The 19,014-nt window shown below is 39.3% G+C and overlaps 1 protein-coding gene across 1 annotated transcript; it reads left to right on the forward strand.

Moving 5' to 3' along the window:
* The first annotated feature begins 7,828 nt into the window (after positions 1-7,828).
* LOC114467893 (cytoglobin-1-like) lies at positions 7,829-13,814 on the forward strand. The gene is made up of 4 exons (XM_028454409.1): positions 7,829-7,966; positions 8,052-8,167; positions 11,779-12,010; positions 12,376-13,814. The coding sequence occupies exons 2-4, from the start codon at positions 8,052-8,054 to the stop codon at positions 12,523-12,525; spliced, it is 498 nt and encodes a 165-aa protein (XP_028310210.1). The 5' UTR covers positions 7,829-7,966; the 3' UTR covers positions 12,526-13,814.
* The last annotated feature ends 5,200 nt before the right edge of the window (positions 13,815-19,014 follow it).

Raw genomic sequence — 19,014 nt, forward strand, 5'->3', positions numbered from 1 at the left:
ATTTATATTCATATTTAGTTGGAAAAAGTCATACCCGGAGTATGTATGAAAGTATGTCCATAGGTAAAGTTGAAAAAAAGCACGGTATTTTTTCAGATACAATTTTTTAGTTTTTTTCAAAACATTGTATCATTACAAAATTATCTTCTATCGTATCGTGAACTCAGTGTATCCCATCTCTATTAAGTAATGCTTGTGTATTCATCTATCCCTCCTTGCTTTACAGAAAACATGACTAATCATTGTGTTGACATCTCACAAGTCCTTTTTTGTTGTTGAAAATTGTAATTTTTTTCCCATTTAAATTATAGACCGCAACTCTCTCTTCAAACAATAAAGTTACAGTACACAGTAGTTTCCTTTAATTACAATACAGTGAAATAGCCCTAAAAGCTGCAGTACCCTGGTTGTCCACTAGATGTCTGCCATAATTTGACCTCCATCAAAAACCGAAAGCTTGATTAATGTGTGTAATCTCTCTAATAAATCAAAGATCGTCTGTCTGTGTGTGTGTGTGTGTGTGTGTGTGTGTGTTAGTGCTGTGGTAGTCGAGACCGGTCTTGGTCTCGTGTCGGACTCTGAAGCATTTTGACTTGGTCTTGTCTCGGACTCGGGCAAGACCGTTAGAGACCAGCACTAATTCCTGCCATTTTTAAACTTTTTTATAATGTGATAATAACATGTAGAAGAACGGGATAAAAACAATCTTTTATTCATTCTTTAATCCACCCCGTATAATGACCGCAACCTTCCTTAATGTGACTGAGTGACGTGTGTGACACACGTGTGTGTGTGTGTCTGGCTACGCTGTCAGTTTGGACCGCGGAGCGCAAGGGAGATATGAATTAATCACCAGTAAAAATCCCAGTAAAACTCCAGAAAACAATCACTATGAATAAATATTATCTCCCTGGTAAAGACAGTAGCTCTAACAACTGGTAAAATGATAAACTGTGGATGCAGTACAGGGGACGCACTTATTCCGCCTCTGGGTCCTAGTGCTAGCAGGCCGGTGAAGCCTGTTCCGTTTACCGAGGTCCGTGTGTCTTTAATAAGTTTGTGTGTGTCCTTGTGAAAGTCCGCATGTTTATGCCTCTGTCCATCTACTCTTTTCATTATATCCATGTCTTTTTAAGGCTTTTATTACATAGTGTCGGCTGTAGTCCGGCCCGCCGCCATCTTAGATTATGTCGTCACTAGCGCGTCATTGCCGCAAATTGCACAAGCCCAGAATGACTCAAATAACTGTAAAGAGGTCTTATATTAGTCTATTATCTTTTTAAACTGGTGATTTTTTGTGGCTTTAGACTCCAATTACATTTATGTATATAAATAATATGTTCAATACAATATAAACAGGTTCACAAGAGAACTATTTTTTATAGTTTCTGTTTCCACTGTATCCAGAATAATAATAATAATTCTCAACAAGATCTATTGATTGATTTGTCACATGACTGTTCCAGGGTTTGAACTTGTTTTATTTAGTTTCACATCTACCTGTAGCTCTTTGTTTTTTAGACTGATGACAACTTGTTTGTAGTTTTATTTCAGAAAGTTTCACTTTTACAGTTACAGTTGGAAACCTTTGTTAATTGAATATCCTAGTTATATTACAGCAACCAAATTAAACTATATCAACTAAGTGAATTAATAAAAATAACCTGTGTAAAGGCTTTTTCAAACTAATGATCTTGTGAAATCTGTGACCTGCACAACTGAAAAAATCAGAATCGAGAATCATTATTTCTTGGCAGAAATACTTTTAAACACTTGCTGTACATTCAGTTGACATAAAAATCTTGTTTTCAAACATGTAGAATAATTGTGAATTTATCAGTAGCAGTAGTAGTTTTAATATTTTAGTTAATTTTTTGCAGGCACCTTTTTTGTCCGTCAAATGTATTTAAAATAAACTAAAATTAAAGAGAGAATGTTATTTAACTGTCGAACCTTGTCATAATTGTATTTATTTATGTATTTTTTTAAATTGAAAAAAAAAATGTTCATGGTTTTGGTCTTGACTCGGTCTCGGCTCCCAAAAGTCTTGGTCTTGTCTTGGTCTCGGTGCATTCTGGTCTCGGCAAGTCTTGGTCTCGGATAGTGTGGTCTTGAACACAATACTAGTGTGTGTGTGTGTGTGTGTGTGTGTGGTGCAAATATTTCCCTGACGCGGTGTCGGTTCGACCTCAAACCTGTTTACAAGATTGCACACACGACGAGTGTGTGCATGTTATTTTGGACTTATTTGGTGATTACGTTTCATAACGTTTATTTTGAAATCACAACGGAATCAACGCGGGTTACACCGGACGGAGGGTTAGACCGGAGAGAGGAGGGTGGGGCTTCTGAGCAGCCGCACACTCTCACTGATATACTAGCAAAGCTTTCAAGTCTCGTGCATTGGACGTGAGAGAGACACACGCATTTCAACCTGACGTGAGGAGTGGGTGCATGCGGCGGCTGATGCGCGTGCGTGTGTGAGACTCCGCCCACGGAGGATAGATGGACAGGTTGCGAGACACACACACACACACACAAGTGGGTATATGCGCGCGGCTGATGCGCGTGCGTGCATGCCGGTGTACTGAGATGTACCCGTGCTGGAATTCCCATGCTCAATGTCATACAGAGATTGCTGTACTGATTTTAAAAAATGCTTAAAATATCGCATAATTCGACCATCGATAATAAATCAACCAATGACAAAAAAATAAGATTGTCATGATAAGATTGCTAACTTTTACAACTACAACAGCTTATTATTGTAAAGTTACATTAGATTTACTGTTCTTTATGGCAATTTATATTAAAATCATGTTTTTTGGAAAATAAATTATTCCTTTTCGTATTGAGTTTTATTATAATCATGTTTTTTTGGAGAATAAACTATTCCTATTTATATTGAGATTGCTGCATGAGACACTATTACTTTACTCAAGTTGTTGACTGAGATTGTCACTCACTCAGCACATCGGAACTAGCAAAAATTCATTTTCCGGTAGTGCGCATACTCATAATCGATCTCAGAACGAGGTAAACTCAGTCCGTGACATCACCCCTGCAGTAAGACATGTTAAAGGCTAAATAAATTGTTAGATTTGTACAAATTTATGTCTTTTATCAGATTCAACCTAAAACGTCGCATTGGTGCACACTTTATTTATAAATTCATCATGCACATGTCCCATAGAATTAAACCAGGAAAATAATGCGTGCTATTTTACTTTGCTTCCGCAAATATAGCCCTTTATAACACTACAGAGTACAGAGTATGTACACCTCTTTGTACATCCGACCTTCAAACACATACTCATTTGGCCATAATTGACAACTTGACTTAAGCTCCTACTATGTGAATACATACTTCCGACGAGCACTGTATTAGTATCATACAACTCACCCACCCTTGACATTTGTGTGTTTGTTTCCTCATATGCATGGTTCCACAGTGCACCCTCACGCATGACCCATAGAGTTCAGGGTGTGGACACCAACAGATAAAAGTAAAAACATTTCAAATCAGCACAAGGAATGTGGTGTTTTGATTCTGGTCTTTTACAGATTTTTTTTTCCCATTGCTTGAACATGTTTTGCAAAACTTGGCTCATTGCATTAAAACTCTAAACACAAGCAAATAAGACACAACACTGGGAAACCAGCATTCACATCTATGTCAAATTGAAACTCTGCTATCAAAACCCAACAATCCTCACTGTGATGACAAAATGATACCCACTTCTATCATATGAACACATTTTAAAATGAGCAGCAACACACTAGTCTAATTTGTATAAAACACTGAAGTCTTTATTTTTCACTGTTTTTATTCACATCAACCAACTCAAGAAATACTCAATTAAAAATCATTACAGTAATGTATTATACAGTGTAGTAAATTCAGTTAAAGCAGATAAATAAAAAAACAATACACTACTCTAAACACAGACAAACAGCAGTGCGCAAGTAGGCTTTTGGATCGTGCCGTCTCATCAATGTCTTCTCTCGTTAAGCATAGGTAAAATATCCACTGCCTGCAGAAGAGGCATACAGGCATGTAGTTGGCGGTCATATACGTGCCATCTCCAAGCGGAGTCCAGTATAGGATTAAAAAATGGCGAGTAACGGGGCAAATACACAACTTCAGATTGGTCATGGTTGGTGAACCAGTTGTGGACCAGAGCAGCCCGATGGAAACCAACATTATCCCAGACAACAACAAACCTGGGCTGCTATGGTCTATTCTGTACGAGTCTGAGTAGAGTAGAGAGTTGAAGACATACCTGTTTTCCGGTCGGAATGTCATCATAGATGAAAGTGTGAACTGGTTTAGATTGGGGTGGATTCTCAACCCAGGTGATAAAATGATTTATGACATGGTCCATCAAAGTTGCTCTTATGTCATCTGAAATATTTGTCCTTGAATGGCCTCTTCAACCACGTCCTCGTCTCTTTCTCTCTGTCTTCCTCTATCTGTCCTTGCCTCTATGCTTGCAAAGTTCTCAGGCCTTTTTGTACCTGGATGATTGGTGTTCAGTTTTGTCAGTATGTATTTTCAGGTATGTGTCTTTGTATTTTCAATTACCTAATGTGTGTGGTGTTTTGAATAGATGTGTTTTCCCAATGGTACTGTGGTGGGTTTCCCTTTATCTAAATGTTGATGTGATGATGTGAAGAATTCTCCGCAGACACCTTCTTAATATAAACATACCATTTTATTAATACAAAGTGAAGATGAGTGTCCGAATTAGACCTTCCATGGTAAGGTCTGAGAGCAGCAAAGCCAAACACTACTCTAAGGAAAAACAGGAACGAGAACACATATATGTTCTGACAAGAAACCTGAAATCAACATGTGGTGTCTAAGGCTTTAGCTTTGGCACAAAGAGAGGAAGCAACAAATGTTCACTGTGGACCTAAAGGTGATCAAAATCCCATTTGTCAAAGCGCTGGAGCCAGAATCGGACACTTCTATGACATATAGTTGCGTCTAGTCTGAGATCAAGGAACCTCCTTGGTTTTCGGCTCAATATATCACTCTAGCAACTGTGCTGGCTGGGTTTAAAAGGCCAACACTCAAATCTAGGTAAAAAGTATATTGCATTATATTAATAAAATAATAAAACCTTTACTCTCCAAGGAGCCATTTTGCCTCATCTCACCCGGAGCCAAAAAAATATATATAAAGACAATACAGTGAATTATATTCTATATAGTTAAAATTATATAGAATAATGTTTGATTAAATTTGATTTGATTTTTATTGATCATGTAAATGGCAACTTAAAAACATCCATCCATCCATCCATTTTCTTCCGCTTTATCCGGGGCCGGGTCGCGGAGGCAGCAGTCTCAGCAGAGATGCCCAGACCTCCCGATCCAAGCACACCTCCTTCAGCCGTTCTGGGGGGACCCCGAGGTGACACCAGGCCAGCTCAGAGACATAGTCCCTCCAGCGTGTCCTGGGCCTTCCACGAGGCCTCTTCCCAATAGGACATGCCTGAAACACCTCCCGAGGGAGGCGACCAGGAGGCATCCAAAACAGATGCCCAAGCCTCCTCAGCTGGCTCCTTTCGATGTGAAGGAGCAGCGACTCTACTCCGAGCTCCTCCCGAGTGACTGAGCTTCTCACCCTATCTCGCAGGGTGCGCCCAGCCACCCTGTGAAGGAAACTCATTTCGGCCGCCTGTATCCGAGATCTTGTCCTTTCGGTCATTACCCAAATCTCATGACCATAGGTGAAGGTAGAAACGTAGATCGATCGGTAAATTGAGAGCTTTGCCCCCCGACTCAGCTCCCTCTTCACCACAACAGTCCGCTAGAGCGACCGCATCACTGCTGATGCCGCACCGATCCGTCTATCAGTCTCACGCTCCATCGGACCCTCACTCGCGAACAAGACCCCGAGATACTTAAACTCCTCCACTTGAGGCAAGGACTCTCCACCGACCCAGAGAGGGGAAGCCACCTTTTTCTGGTGGCGAACCATGGCCTCAGATTTGGAGGTGCTGATCCTCATCCCTGGAGCTTCACACTCGGCTGCAAACCGCCAGAGTGCACGCTGAAGGTCCTGATTTGATGAAGCCAACAGAACAACATCATCTGCAAACAGCAGAGATGAAATCCTGAGGTTACCAAATCGGACCCCCTCCAGTCCCTGGCTGCACCTAGAAATTTTGTCCATAAAAGTAATGAACAGAACCTTAAAAACAGTTTAAAATAAAATAAATTGACATCAAGAAATATAACAGTATCATGCGTCTTCAAATTCTTACGCATCTCATTTTACATGAACACAACGTTATATAAAGAAGATTTTTTTAGTTAATGTATTTGAAAGGCTACAAAATGTAATGTGAATACTATTACACATGATCATGTGGTCAACACATGCTAATTGCTCATTTCTTGTCACACATAAAGCATGCATATTTAACCGGCACATTGGTGGTTAAATGAATCACACAATTAAAATCTCTATTTTCTTCCAAAATACTGTTTTTGTTGGTTTAGTTATCTTATCAGGGATTTAAAACTTAAGGTTAGTCACAGGTGCAGGAAAGTTGATGATCTGTAGATGTTGCAGGAGGTGAAGCAGGGAGGTGCTGAGTCATTGCACAATGTGATTTATTTTTAGGTTAACAAATTGTTATATCTTGATTTTATTTGTCATTAATCATTAATAGCCTCTAAAAAAAAAAAAAAAAAAAAAAAAAAAAAAAAAAAAAAAAAAGCAATTTCTTTTGATCTTTTTTTTTAAAGCAATAGGGAGATGCAGGTTGCAGACTCCTGGTTTTAGGTATGGTTACACATTGTTTAAAGTATAGTAACAACAACTTCAAGTTATGTTGCTTTGGTTTAAGCATGTGTCTATAGTGTTCAAGCAATGGGTAATGGCCTGACCTGGAATAACCTGAAGTGATCACTCTGATGTGAACTAAACAGCTGTTTGCCTCTACTGATGATAACGACTCATTTTAACTGTGATAAACATCTAAACCCACTAATTATGCAGAAATTAGTAAAGACTTCTGCATAATACAACATGTAGTAGTGGGTGTGTGTGTGTGTCATTGTCCTTAGTGAAATATTTCAGGACATTTGATACACTACAATCCTTTCAGCATGTGAGGGGCTTTAAAGCTTTGGTTTTTTATCAACTTGATTGTAAGCAGCGTACTACCATAGACTCTGTCAATGTTTAACATTGGGTTCGTACATTGTACCTGCCTGGGATGTTATTATATTCCCATTATTCTGAACTTTTGTCATTTCAACTGATATCTTTTCATCTGATTCCATGTTTACTTAGCAACAAAAATGAAATATATTTATGTTTTTTTTAAAAAAAAAATTTTTAATACAGTTTTGGCTTCTCTAATATGAAACCTGCTTCAAGAACTCAATGCAATATAAGTGTTGCACGTGGGGGTGTCTTGTGGGGGCATACACACATGCACATATGATAAACTACAGAGAAAAGACTGAAAACAGCAGAGGAACATGCACAGGATTTAAATATATGAGGATGTTTAATTATCTTACAATAGATACCTGCAGATAGATACTTAAGACTAGTAATTTACATTATTCACAAATTATTCTTACATAATCTACACCAAAACTAAAAAACGTCTTATTGTGATGCTTTATATTACCTAAATATTGATGTTTACATCGTGGATGCCTGGTAATCTGATTAAAATAGCAGTGAATGTGGATCACACCACCTACAAAGGTGAGGTGGGCAGAGGGAAAAGGAGGGAGAGAGGGAGAGTGTAAAAGGGAGAGTACACAGGCTCCTCCCTATTCCTCCTGATATTTATTTTTTTTCTTTCAGCCTGTATTTCACTCACACTCCCGCTCAGCACAGATTCAGAGGCAGACAGCTGACAAAGGTGGAAAGGGGAGCAAAAAACTGTTTTTCCTCGCTCTCACTAAAGAATCAGACACAAACAAGAAAAAGGTATTAATGCTGTTTATTTTGGGGGAGGGGGACTCCCACCAGTGCCTTCTGCATGTGCTCAGCTTGCTACACACTGTGTTTCCAGATGGAGGGAAAGAGGGATTTTGACCACCTGACTCAGGAGGACAAGGTGATGATCAGCGACTCCTGGGGAAAGGTCTATGCGAACGCTGATGATATCGGAGTACCCATATTAATCAGGTACATTCTACAATCTCATGATATATATTTTTGTATTTGATGCAACTTGTTAATTTGAAATATGTCTATTTTTGTTTTCTGTGAGTAAGGCAATAACAGAAAGGTTTATACACTGAGAGGATGCCACATCTGAGCTATTCATCTTGCCTTTCCCCCCATTTATTAACATCTATTAGAATCTGAATCAGAATTCTATTATTCTATTATTAGGGTTGTGTTTGCTTTTGTTCTCAACTTATTCTTGTTTGTCTTCCTTTGATCTTTTGATTTCCTATTGAATCACTGTTAGTAGCATATGTTTTTTTTGTCATTATATTTTCATACAAACATTTGCTTCTTGTTTTTTGTTTTATTTTTTTCCCCTCGCGGATACAAAGTTTCTTGCCAACTGTGGCTTTTCTCCTGGGACTTTTCCAAACCTGCCTAAAATCATGAAATTTCAATTCAAATCATCTACATGTTGTTGGAAAACTCCTCTTTCAGAATAAAGCATGTTAAGCTCATTGTAAATACATGTTTTCTGTTTACAAAAAAGAACATTATTCATTCTTTAGCTTTATTTGTAAAACTCACACCTCCGTATTTCCATAAAATCAATGTGTCTAAATATTGGAATTTAATAGTATATGTTATCGAACACAATACTTTACCAACACATTTTGGTAGTATTTACAATGATACTGTTTTATTGTGTTTTTATGCTTTTATTTTTAAAGCCTAAAGCCGAGCCTTGTGTGGAAAATTTGGTTCTGTATGCTCTATCTATCTATCTATCTATCTATCTATCTATCTATCTATCTATCTATCTATCTATCTATCTATCTATCTATCTATCTATCTATCTATCTACAACCTAAAATGAATAGGTTAATTTAGTTTACGTGACTGAGGTCATGTTTTGCAGAATACGATAAAAACTAAATTGATTGTTGATAATCCAATATGTAAACTAGCAGCAGCTTGAAGGCTTTGGCAGCCACACAATTGTTTTGTTTTTTTTTTTGCTTTTTTTTTTCCCACACACAATTGTGAGTAAAACTGTATACGTGCCGTGACACAGCTCATCTTGATAGTTTCGTTTGAATGCAGAGTATGAATCTTAACAGGGTGTGTCAGTATCAGCTTTCTGTTTGCTTTTCCTCCCACATTTTATGCATGTAAAAATGTACTGACACTGACACGACTTCAGTTCTAACTGACATTCCATCAGTGTGACCCAATGACCTTCAGGAACTGATGGAGAATAACCCAGGGATGTTGTATTTTTCAGGACAGCATGCTTATGCTTAAACTATTTCCCATCTCCTAGTATTTCATTTTTGCAGATAACTTTTTTTTGATTGATTTTCCCTTCATCATTTTTCGGTCTGGAAATGCATCAACAGTTTTTGTCGTCATTGTGCGTGCATTGTTTAATTGTTAACATGAGAGACGAAATGTGTTGTGTTCTGCCAAAAGTGGCTTTTCTCCTGAAATCTACCATTATCAATTGTTTAATCCTCCACTGTATCATCACACATTGATCTGGCACTAATATGTCATCTATATGTCGTCACTATTTATCTATAATCCAAGAAGTCAATCGTCTGCACTCATTTTAAAAAATTTGGCTCAAAAGGAGTGCCACCTTAAATCTTCAGAGCTGTCTTTTTTGTGTAATGCTTGGCGTGCTTAGTGATTTAGCTGCAGAAAAAACATCTGCATCTTCTTCCCAGATGACGTTTACTATGCAAATGAAACAAAATCCCATTATAGATTAAAAATCAAGAAATTCCTTACTGAAATTTTTCATCACATTCCAAGAGTGAGAACCTTAAGATTTTCAGGAATCCGTGGAATGAAGATTATTGATAAAGCAAACCAACAACCACTGGGAAATTCTGCAAAAGAACCCATCACACTGTTGGCCTGAGTAAAAAACAAGTAGTATTTGGTAGTCCATGAGATGAGTAACTTAATCTAAATTCAACCTTTCCCTTTCATTAGTAGTGAATTCAGGATACCACCTCATGACTTCCTCCAATTTCAGCAACGAAAAAATAATAATATAAATGTATTTGTCAGACCAAACAATGTTCTGTCTTTTGATGTGTATAGGGAGACCCAACATCTTGACTTGATATCCAGTAAACAGACTCCCTGGCTCCGTTTCCATGCTGGGCCAGAGGGGATGTTTTTAGGCTCCTCTTTGTGTAATCTAATGCCCCAGAGTGTCAAGCAGGGATATGATTCAAACACACCTTTGAACTCTTTATTTGGTTTGGGAGAGACCAGAGTAAGGATATGAAAGGAAGTCTGAAACTGGGCCCGGCAAAGGGAAAAAAACATCTGAAAAATAGATTTAAAGCAACTGTGGCCAGGGTTGGGGTCAGTTACAATTTTAAATTAAAGCTGCAAGCAGCGATGAATGGGCCCTCGCAAAAGTGATGACGTAAAAATTTTGGCGGAAGTTCCACAGTGATGATGTCATCAGTGACAGCTGGGAGCAAGTACAATTTTCAAGTGGACGCCATTGAGTGCAATTCCCCCAAAATTTCAATTTTTTTGCCAGTCCTACTATGTGTTCAAATTTTCAATCATTTTTTAACGTGTTTAGGCCCTCAAAAATGTGATCATTTAGTCATAAATAAAATAATTATAATAATAATTAAAGCTGCAAGCAGCGATGAACGGGCCCTTGCAACCACACGCGTGTTGGGAAGTGGCACACATTGAGGTGTGTTGCATGTCGGGGTGTGGCAGAAATTTTAAACTGTTGAGTCATAGCTGACAATTTTCAAGGATTATATCACAAACTTTTCTGCAATTTTCTATGCATATATAATGCCTATGATTTCCTTTTACCAATAGGACTATGAATGACGGTTGGGTTTAACCACAACTAATTTTTTTTGGCATACAAATGAAAGCTGCTATAATGAATTAGCATTTACTTAGCTCTACAAACTATTAATAACTTCCATGAGCGTAGCACATCATCCAAGTAAACAGGCTGCTTAGAGGAATATTTCAGTCTATGAAGATTCAACTTTATTGTTTATTGTCAAGATTGTTTTATAACACAAGCAAATAAGCATGTATTTTTATATCAAAACTATGAATGTGTGAAGTACTTTAACAGTGCAGTGTTGGATGCAATACATATCTCTCTATAAAAGCAGGGAATCTCTGTATGTCTGTGTGTGTGTGTGTGTGTGTGTGTGTGTGTGTGTGTGTGTGTGTGTGTGTGTGTGTGTGTGTGTGTGTGTGTGTGTTTTGTGGATCAGACTGATCTGAGAGTTTCAACTTGGCTGCTGTTTGGTTCACGGGTGTGCAATGTCATATGTCAAATTTTGACAGCTCAGTAGTCCTATAAATCACATCTTCAAATGACATTTTATGACCTACCACTATTCTAACATTTTGCATGCACATTTTTCCAAAGAGCAACAGCTTCCATCAAACATTCAAAGGGAAAACACATAGGCATCTCATGCATGTGTTTACTTGTTTCATCGCACCAGCTTGAAAAATGAACGTGGGTTTTGCAGGATGGAGCTGGTGCACACTGAAGAGAGATGAGAATACATCTCTCAGTCTCATATCATTATGTTATCTTTCCTCTCTTGCAGACTGTTCGCGACTGACCCTTCTTCTAAGCAGTACTTCAGCAAATTCAAGGACATTGAGGACCTCAAGGAACTGGAGAAAAATCCCCATTTGAAGAATCATGCTCGTAAGGTCCTGAAAGCCATCAACACAATGGTGGAGAACATCAACAATGCAGAGAAAGTGACTTCAGTGTTCAACACATTGGGCAACTCCCATGCTCTCAGACATAAGGTGGAGCCTAGGTACTTCAAGGTAAGTCTGTATGTAAAGGTTTTCCAATGACAAAGACACATTAGGCCAAAAATATCAGCCCCAACTTAATGAGAGGTCATAGACACCACAATGTAAACATATATATGTCAAATGTTATTTCTGATTCTGATTTCAGAGTGAGGGGCAAACATTTTTGAATCCACATTTAGCACTTTGTTTTGGTTTAAAATAGGCAAACATCTGCATTCCTTGCCTTGTTTTTTTCCCTAGAAATTTCTTACATGTTCAGTTCAGTCAAATTGGATAAATGTTAAATGAGACCCTAATATCTCTCATAAAAATCCTAAAGGTTTTTTTTTTTTTTACCTTGTGCATAATGTGATGCGTTTGTCTGTCTCCCTTAGGTTCTGAGTGATGTGATTGTGACCGTCCTGGGAGAAACCTTCACAGAGGTCATGACATCTGCGGTTGCTCAGGCCTGGAGAAACTTCTTCACTGCAATGTGCGCCAATTTCAACGATGTTTACCAGGAAGTGGGCTGGAATGGCAACTAAAGTTAAAGCCCTCTGCTTCAGATCGGGCACGAGTAAAGGTGCTTTCCGTTTGCACTGCTGCTGCTGCAAAAATTCAAGGCAAGAATGAGGGGATTCTGGCACGGGAAAATGTTGGTGTTAACAAAATGAATCAGGGGCTTTGGAGCATAAACTGTAGCATTAGCAAGAATAAGAACTTTGCAATTGTGTGTACGCGATGTGTGTTTAGAGTTTACATGTGTTCCCTTTGTGTGCACAAGTTTGTTTGAATGTAGTATGTAAACTGTTCTCAAATCATCCTAACATGTTGGTCGAGTGTTATCCAACCACTGTGCGAAGGTACACTAGTGGGCTGTGAGTTATTATGAGGTGCACTTTGTAAAAATGTACGCCGTTGACCTAAAGATGTGGTATCGTAAATATTTTCCTAATATGGAGTAGATTTGTGCCAGCGGCATCAACATTGGTAGAAAAGGAAATCATTATTATTTTTTTTCATGTCAGTAGGTGGCAGTATCTAGCGCAATAATGCATAAATCATTTTAAAAAAGAAAAACCTAAATCAAAACCCTACAAATCATACAGGGAGAAAAGATCTGCAATATACAATAAAACAAATCAGAAAACATGAGGAACGTTAATAAGGGGAATCAGGGTTATTCAGTGTCCATTTGATGCAATGATTCCAAACAGCAAACAGAAATAATAGCAAATATTTTTACTTTTATAGTAACTCGATTATTTAGATTATTAAGATAGTTTGAATCAGAGGTGAGTGGAGGGCACTGTTGCGTGTGTTTTTAGGAGTTTTAGTCCAAATCCACTGAGCCACTTTTTGGTCCCGAGACCACAAGTTACAAAATGAAGCTTTTACAACATTCTACAATACAAAAAATCGAGCAAAATGTCTTCAAATCAAACTACGCAATGTGTGTGCCACTGTGCTTCTTAAACACATGCGATTTACTTAAGTTGCATCAGATCTCTGTTTTCCTTGGAAACCAAATAACAAATGATTCCTCAACCAGTACAAAGCATGTCAGTCAGGATCACTTTAGTCAAATTGTTTTATTTAGCATGATGTTTAGATTTGGCGGTAAGGCTCTGTTCTGGAACCTCTCTGCCCTTTCAGCAGCTGCGTGGAAAGACTGAAGCGAAGGGAGCTCCCCCTCCCTCTTCCATGAACTACATGGGGAAGTATAAGCAGAGAGAGCGGTCAGTAGGGCCCCGTGGACAGAAGCACAGATGTTAGATGGCAACAGAAGACACTGTTTAATTAGACAGAAGCAGATGAGTTGGGGTGGGGGTGGGTTGCGAGGGGTTTGCGGATGAAGGGTGGGGAAATAGGCGTGGTTTAAATACAGCACTGAGACTAACTCTAACCATTGGGAAGCATGGAGCATGATCAGCTGGATGATTAACTGAATTAGGGAATGGATGCTGTTAGTTGTTAAAAGCTACTGACAGATGAAGGGGCTGGGCTAGCTTGACTTCTGCGCTTGCCTGAACTAACACAATGCTCAATTTTTATACGTGAGAAATTTAAGCCATTTTAGAGAAAATTTAATTTTCTTAAGGGGGTAATTTTATCAGCACATTTGTTTTGTAAAACCCTGTTTACCTTGATTGGATTCTTGAAAGACCACAGACTTGCTCATTTCCACTCCCAGCCGCCTGCAAAGTGAAAGGACAATATTAAAGAAGCATAGGGCAGGATTTGAGGAAAAAAATAAACAATAATTTTAAGTTTTTTTTAATGCTAATGGGTGATGAAGAGCTCTAAACCAAAGATAATGAGTCCACAAATATTTCTACCTATTGCCTTAAAAAGATTGTTCGATACATTTTGTACTGCTGTTCCAGTCCGTGGAGTTCTGCAGACGTGAAGTCAAATGACGCTGATGCGCGTTCTCGACAGCTTGGAGAGGCGTCCCAATACCCCGAAAATAAAGAAGAATGAGAAGAAGATGGCTTGGAGACTGAAAGGAGACAAGCACAGTGGACTAAACTACTGTTTGGTTCCACAGATGTATGCAGAGGCATGTGCTCAAGTCTTGCAGTAAACAGTCACATGAACGGCAAGTAAAAAAATATCTGTCACAGTTAGAGTGCGGATCAGGTCGCATGTCCTCGTCCTCGTCCGACCTGACAGTGAAAACCTATGTACGTTTGTTGTAGTTGTAAGCACCAATTTTAATAACAAACAACTGTTAATGTCAACATCAGATCAGCGCACGGGTAACAAGAGAAAGTGAAACAAACAAGGGCGCAGTGCACACAAGAGACCGATTGTATCTATTAACATAATCCATGTATCAAAAATAAGGATAATCCATCATATTGTGCAAAAAAATAAATGTGTCAATGGTGTATTCCTTTAAAATTCTCCTCTGCTCCATCCTTCATCCACTGCGGATCACTGCGTGGCTGCTGCATTAGGAAAGGAAGAATGCTGTGCGCAAACGACGCTATGTGACTGAACCCGAACATCAGTTCTGAATATCTGTCTGAACCCAACACGTCAGGTGTCGTCGGTCCCTTCGGTTGGGTATCCATTCCCGATCCACAGTGTCAGCTACGGTGATAAACATTTGATGCGCGCCCCCGCAGTGGCTTGGCTGATGGCTGCAGTTACACTGACCACCGTGGTGTCACGATGGAGTCTGATTTCTAGATCCTGCCCTATGCTCCTTTAAGATTAGCAAATATTTATGAGAATGTGTAATTATTTATCTAAAATGTGTGTCACTCAATGGCCTTAAATTAAAGACCAGAGACCATCAGGTGCAAAAGAGCAACATCTTGAGTGAGAGGCACCTTATATAGGGAGGAGTATTTATATACAGTATATTATAGTGATATATATCACATATATATATATATATATATATATATATATATATATATATATATATATATCGTACATACGTGATGTGAGATTTGGACCCAACAGCAGTTGACCTAACATGAGTATTCAATATTTTAAGCAGAAATTTGAATGTTTTTGTCTTTTTGTAATTTTGTTTAAAAATCTGGCGTTAAAAACTTTGTTTTTTATTGCCAATCGTTCGTATAAGGGGAACTTCTTGTGTGCACTTGATTTCTGGAATTGAGTACTTTATCCAACAGATCAAGTATCCAGGGTCTTAGTTACAAGTGAGGTAAAAGGATGGGTCAGGTAATAAATTACGCTGAGCTTCAACTCAAAGCTTGGTCCACTGCTGCTAACTCACTGTTATACAGAAATATCCTGACTTAAAGAAGTTAGAGAAATGTGCTTCCTTACAGTGTGATGGGCAGAGGTGAAAGTAATGGATTACAAGTACTCACATTACTGTAATTGAGTTGCTTTTATGGGTATTCATACTTTTGTGAGTGTATTTCTAAATCAGTAATTGTACTTGTACTTAAGTACATTCTAAAACTAAGAAAGTAATTTGTTACATTTCTACACTCAACAGTTTCTGAATAAATTATTTTGAAAATTGGTAGCTTAAACTATAGTACTGTACTGATTTCAGGTCAGCAGTTTGTGAAAGCACATCGAACATAATCCACATGTTCTCAGTTGTGCCAATTTTGTTCAACGTCCAGCCACTTTCTTGGGTCCAGGTTGCGGTTTCTATCTATTATGTCGTTACTCACATGGAACATTTGACAAGGCACTGTTTTGGAGTTCCTAAATGCTTAGAGACTGAGGATATTTTTATTTTGAATTGATTGGTGTTATTTTACTTAGTAAAGAATTGTACATTTTGACAAACCTTTTTTTTTATACAAATGCCTTTGTGGAAAATAAATTAAGTTCCAATTGAGCAAGATTTAATCTCTTCTTTCTTAGGTGATACATGAGATGTTTACTGTGTGCAAGGAAACCGTGGCATGATTTATTACCAAAAATAAACGTAGGGGGTGAAATTAACTATTAACTTTTACTAGGAGTGTGTATTGCCATTATTCTGACAATACAATAAGATTTGCGATTTGCATGTCACAATGCGATATATCCCAATATTTAACGTGTCAGGATGGGGTTTTATTTTGTAGGGCAGGCAGGAACTCTTGGCCTCCCTACCAGCAGCTTTCTCCCGCTGGGAACCAGCTGCTGGTGATTAGTCACCAGCTGCAATTAACTAACTGCTCTGTATACAAAGGGGAGGTTTTGCCTCTGTTCAGTGCTGGGATATGCTACGTTATCACTTGTAATCCTGGCTCGGTTTCATACCAGTAATTCCTGGATCACCAACAAGTGTTTACCCTCGCTCTGTGTTCTTGGTTGTGCCTTTCGTGTTTTGTGGATATCTCTGCCTCCCTGGACTGACCACTTGTGTGCCAAATCCCTGCTTAAATGACCATGCCTTAGAGAACAATAAATATTGGTTTAATGCGCCTGAGCTCCGCCTCCATTTGCATTTGGGTTTGCACATGACAGAATATCCCAGACACCAGCAGACCCAGCGGTACCCTCGATGCAGGATTTTTCATTTTGCAGCAAGTTGGAGGAGCTTCTTGCCGAGCTAGGGCCCCTGTTCTCCAGACTGAAGGAGACCATGCATCCCCAGGAAATAGTGGACACTCTGATGGGAGTTTGTGTGGCCATTTGTCTCCGGCCTGCTCTGGAGAGAGTCCCCATTGTAAAGAAGCAGATCAAGAGGTTGCTAGGTTCTCCCTGTACTTCACCTCCGGTGATGACCTCAGCCCCCAGGTCCTCCTCGTCACCAGAATCCATGCACCATCAAAAGCTAAGTCCCTCCTCAGCACACAATACTCAGAGTCCAGAATCCAGCCTTTATCCAGTCTTCAGTTACAGTCCCGTTCCCAGTCAGAGTGTCCTAGCTTCCAGGCTAGCATTTCTGAGTCTCCTAGCTTCCAGGCTAGCGTTTTTATGTCTCCTAGTTTCCAGACAGAGCCCTCTTTGTCTGGCCCGCCAGAGGTGTCACCGTCTGTCTCGCCAGAATCCTCTTTGTCCGGCCCGCCAGAGGTGTCATCGTCTGTCTCGCCAGTGGTGGTCCTGTCTGCTTTGCCAGAGGTGTTCTCGTTTGCGTCACCAGAACCCAGTTCCTCGTACCCGTCTGCGCCACCAGAACTCAACTTCTTGTCCCAGTCTGCCCGCCTCAGGGAAGGCCCCCAGAACCAAGTTCCTCGTACCTGTCTGCGCCGCCTAATGGAGGGCCGCCAGCGTCCTGCTTCTCGACCTTGCTTGCACCGCCTTGTGGGAGGCCGTCGGACGCCTGCTCCTCGGACTTGTCTGCTTCACTTCATGGGAGTTCCACCAGAACTCTGTTTCAACCCTCCTCCTAAACCATTGGAATCTTGTCTCCTGTCCCTGGTGTGGTTAAACCTGTGTTTTTGCTGGTCAGATAGGTGTTTAGTTCTTTACAAAGGCGTGTTTGGAGAGAATAAATCATCTTTCCACGAATATAACACACTTTCTTCACACAAATACCCATAAAGTAAAAAAATCAAGAACAAAAATAAACAATATGACAAATATATACAAGAATCCTCATCAAGTAACAGTACTTCTACTTAAATTGGATATAATAATGGGCGGTATATCATGGATTTTTCAACGTAAGATGTATAAAATGACTTCATCGCAACCATAGAGTACAAATTGTCACATAATTGTGTGGGATACTTTCACTCTCCTAGCGCTACACACTTCCCCACCCATCCAGACGCATTAAAATCATTAAATATTTGATTTGTAGCACCCTGAATCGTGAGGTTCCTTAGATGGCACATCCAAAGTATAAGGGGCTACTTGAATCACCATATTGGTGTCATTTGACATTCACACAGTGATTGAGAGAAGAAATTAAAATCTGAAGATATATTAAATTCTACTTTATTTGTATAGTGCAGTTTACAACAAAGTAATCTCAACGCGCTTATGAAAATATAAAATTCATAATAAGGAAGAAAAAACCCAAGACGATCCACATGAACAAACATTTAGCAACAGTGGGAGGAAACAACTCCCTTTTAACAGGAACAAATCTCCAGAAGAACCAGGTTCAGAGGTGGCAGCCATCTGCCTCGACTAGTTGGGGTTAGTGGACAGAAGGACCAACAGAACAGGATAGAGAGAACATTAGAGTGTCCTAGACTAGTTGAGCCGTGAACCACAGATCAGGAACTGTCATCATCAGCTTCACAACACCTGAAACAGAGCAGAGAGAGAAGGGCGAGGAGAAGGCACTGACTGCAGAAAAACATGACACAGTATTATCAAGTCAGCCTGCCTTGGCCTTGGGCCTCACTCCCAGTGGCCTAGTCAATACTTATTCTAAAGCTGACAAATCTTTTCCTGTTTATTGGTAAGCTAACAGCGACTCCAAGGTCTGTAAATGTGACCATTCACAGACAAGCCCATGTCCACTCTAGCGGTTATGTTATGATTCAGTCCTGTTTATGCGGACTGTAAATCATAACCAGCTACATCAGAATTTGAATCTCTTCCTGTTTATTGAACCAGTAAATGCGACTGTTTACAGATGGGCCCGT

The sequence above is a fragment of the Gouania willdenowi genome, chromosome 8 (assembly GCF_900634775.1).
Source record: "Gouania willdenowi chromosome 8, fGouWil2.1, whole genome shotgun sequence".
NCBI lineage: Eukaryota > Metazoa > Chordata > Actinopteri > Blenniiformes > Gobiesocidae > Gouania > Gouania willdenowi.

Excerpts from the sequence above, each read along its gene's own strand:
- LOC114467893 (XM_028454409.1), top strand. The coding sequence starts at position 8,052 with ATGGAGGGAAAGAGGGATTTTGACCACCTGACTCAGGAGGACAAGGTG. Across the intron at positions 8,168-11,778 it reads GGAGTACCCATATTAATCAG|ACTGTTCGCGACTGACCCTT; the intron begins GTACATTCTACA and ends CCTCTCTTGCAG. Across the intron at positions 12,011-12,375 it reads TGGAGCCTAGGTACTTCAAG|GTTCTGAGTGATGTGATTGT; the intron begins GTAAGTCTGTAT and ends TGTCTCCCTTAG.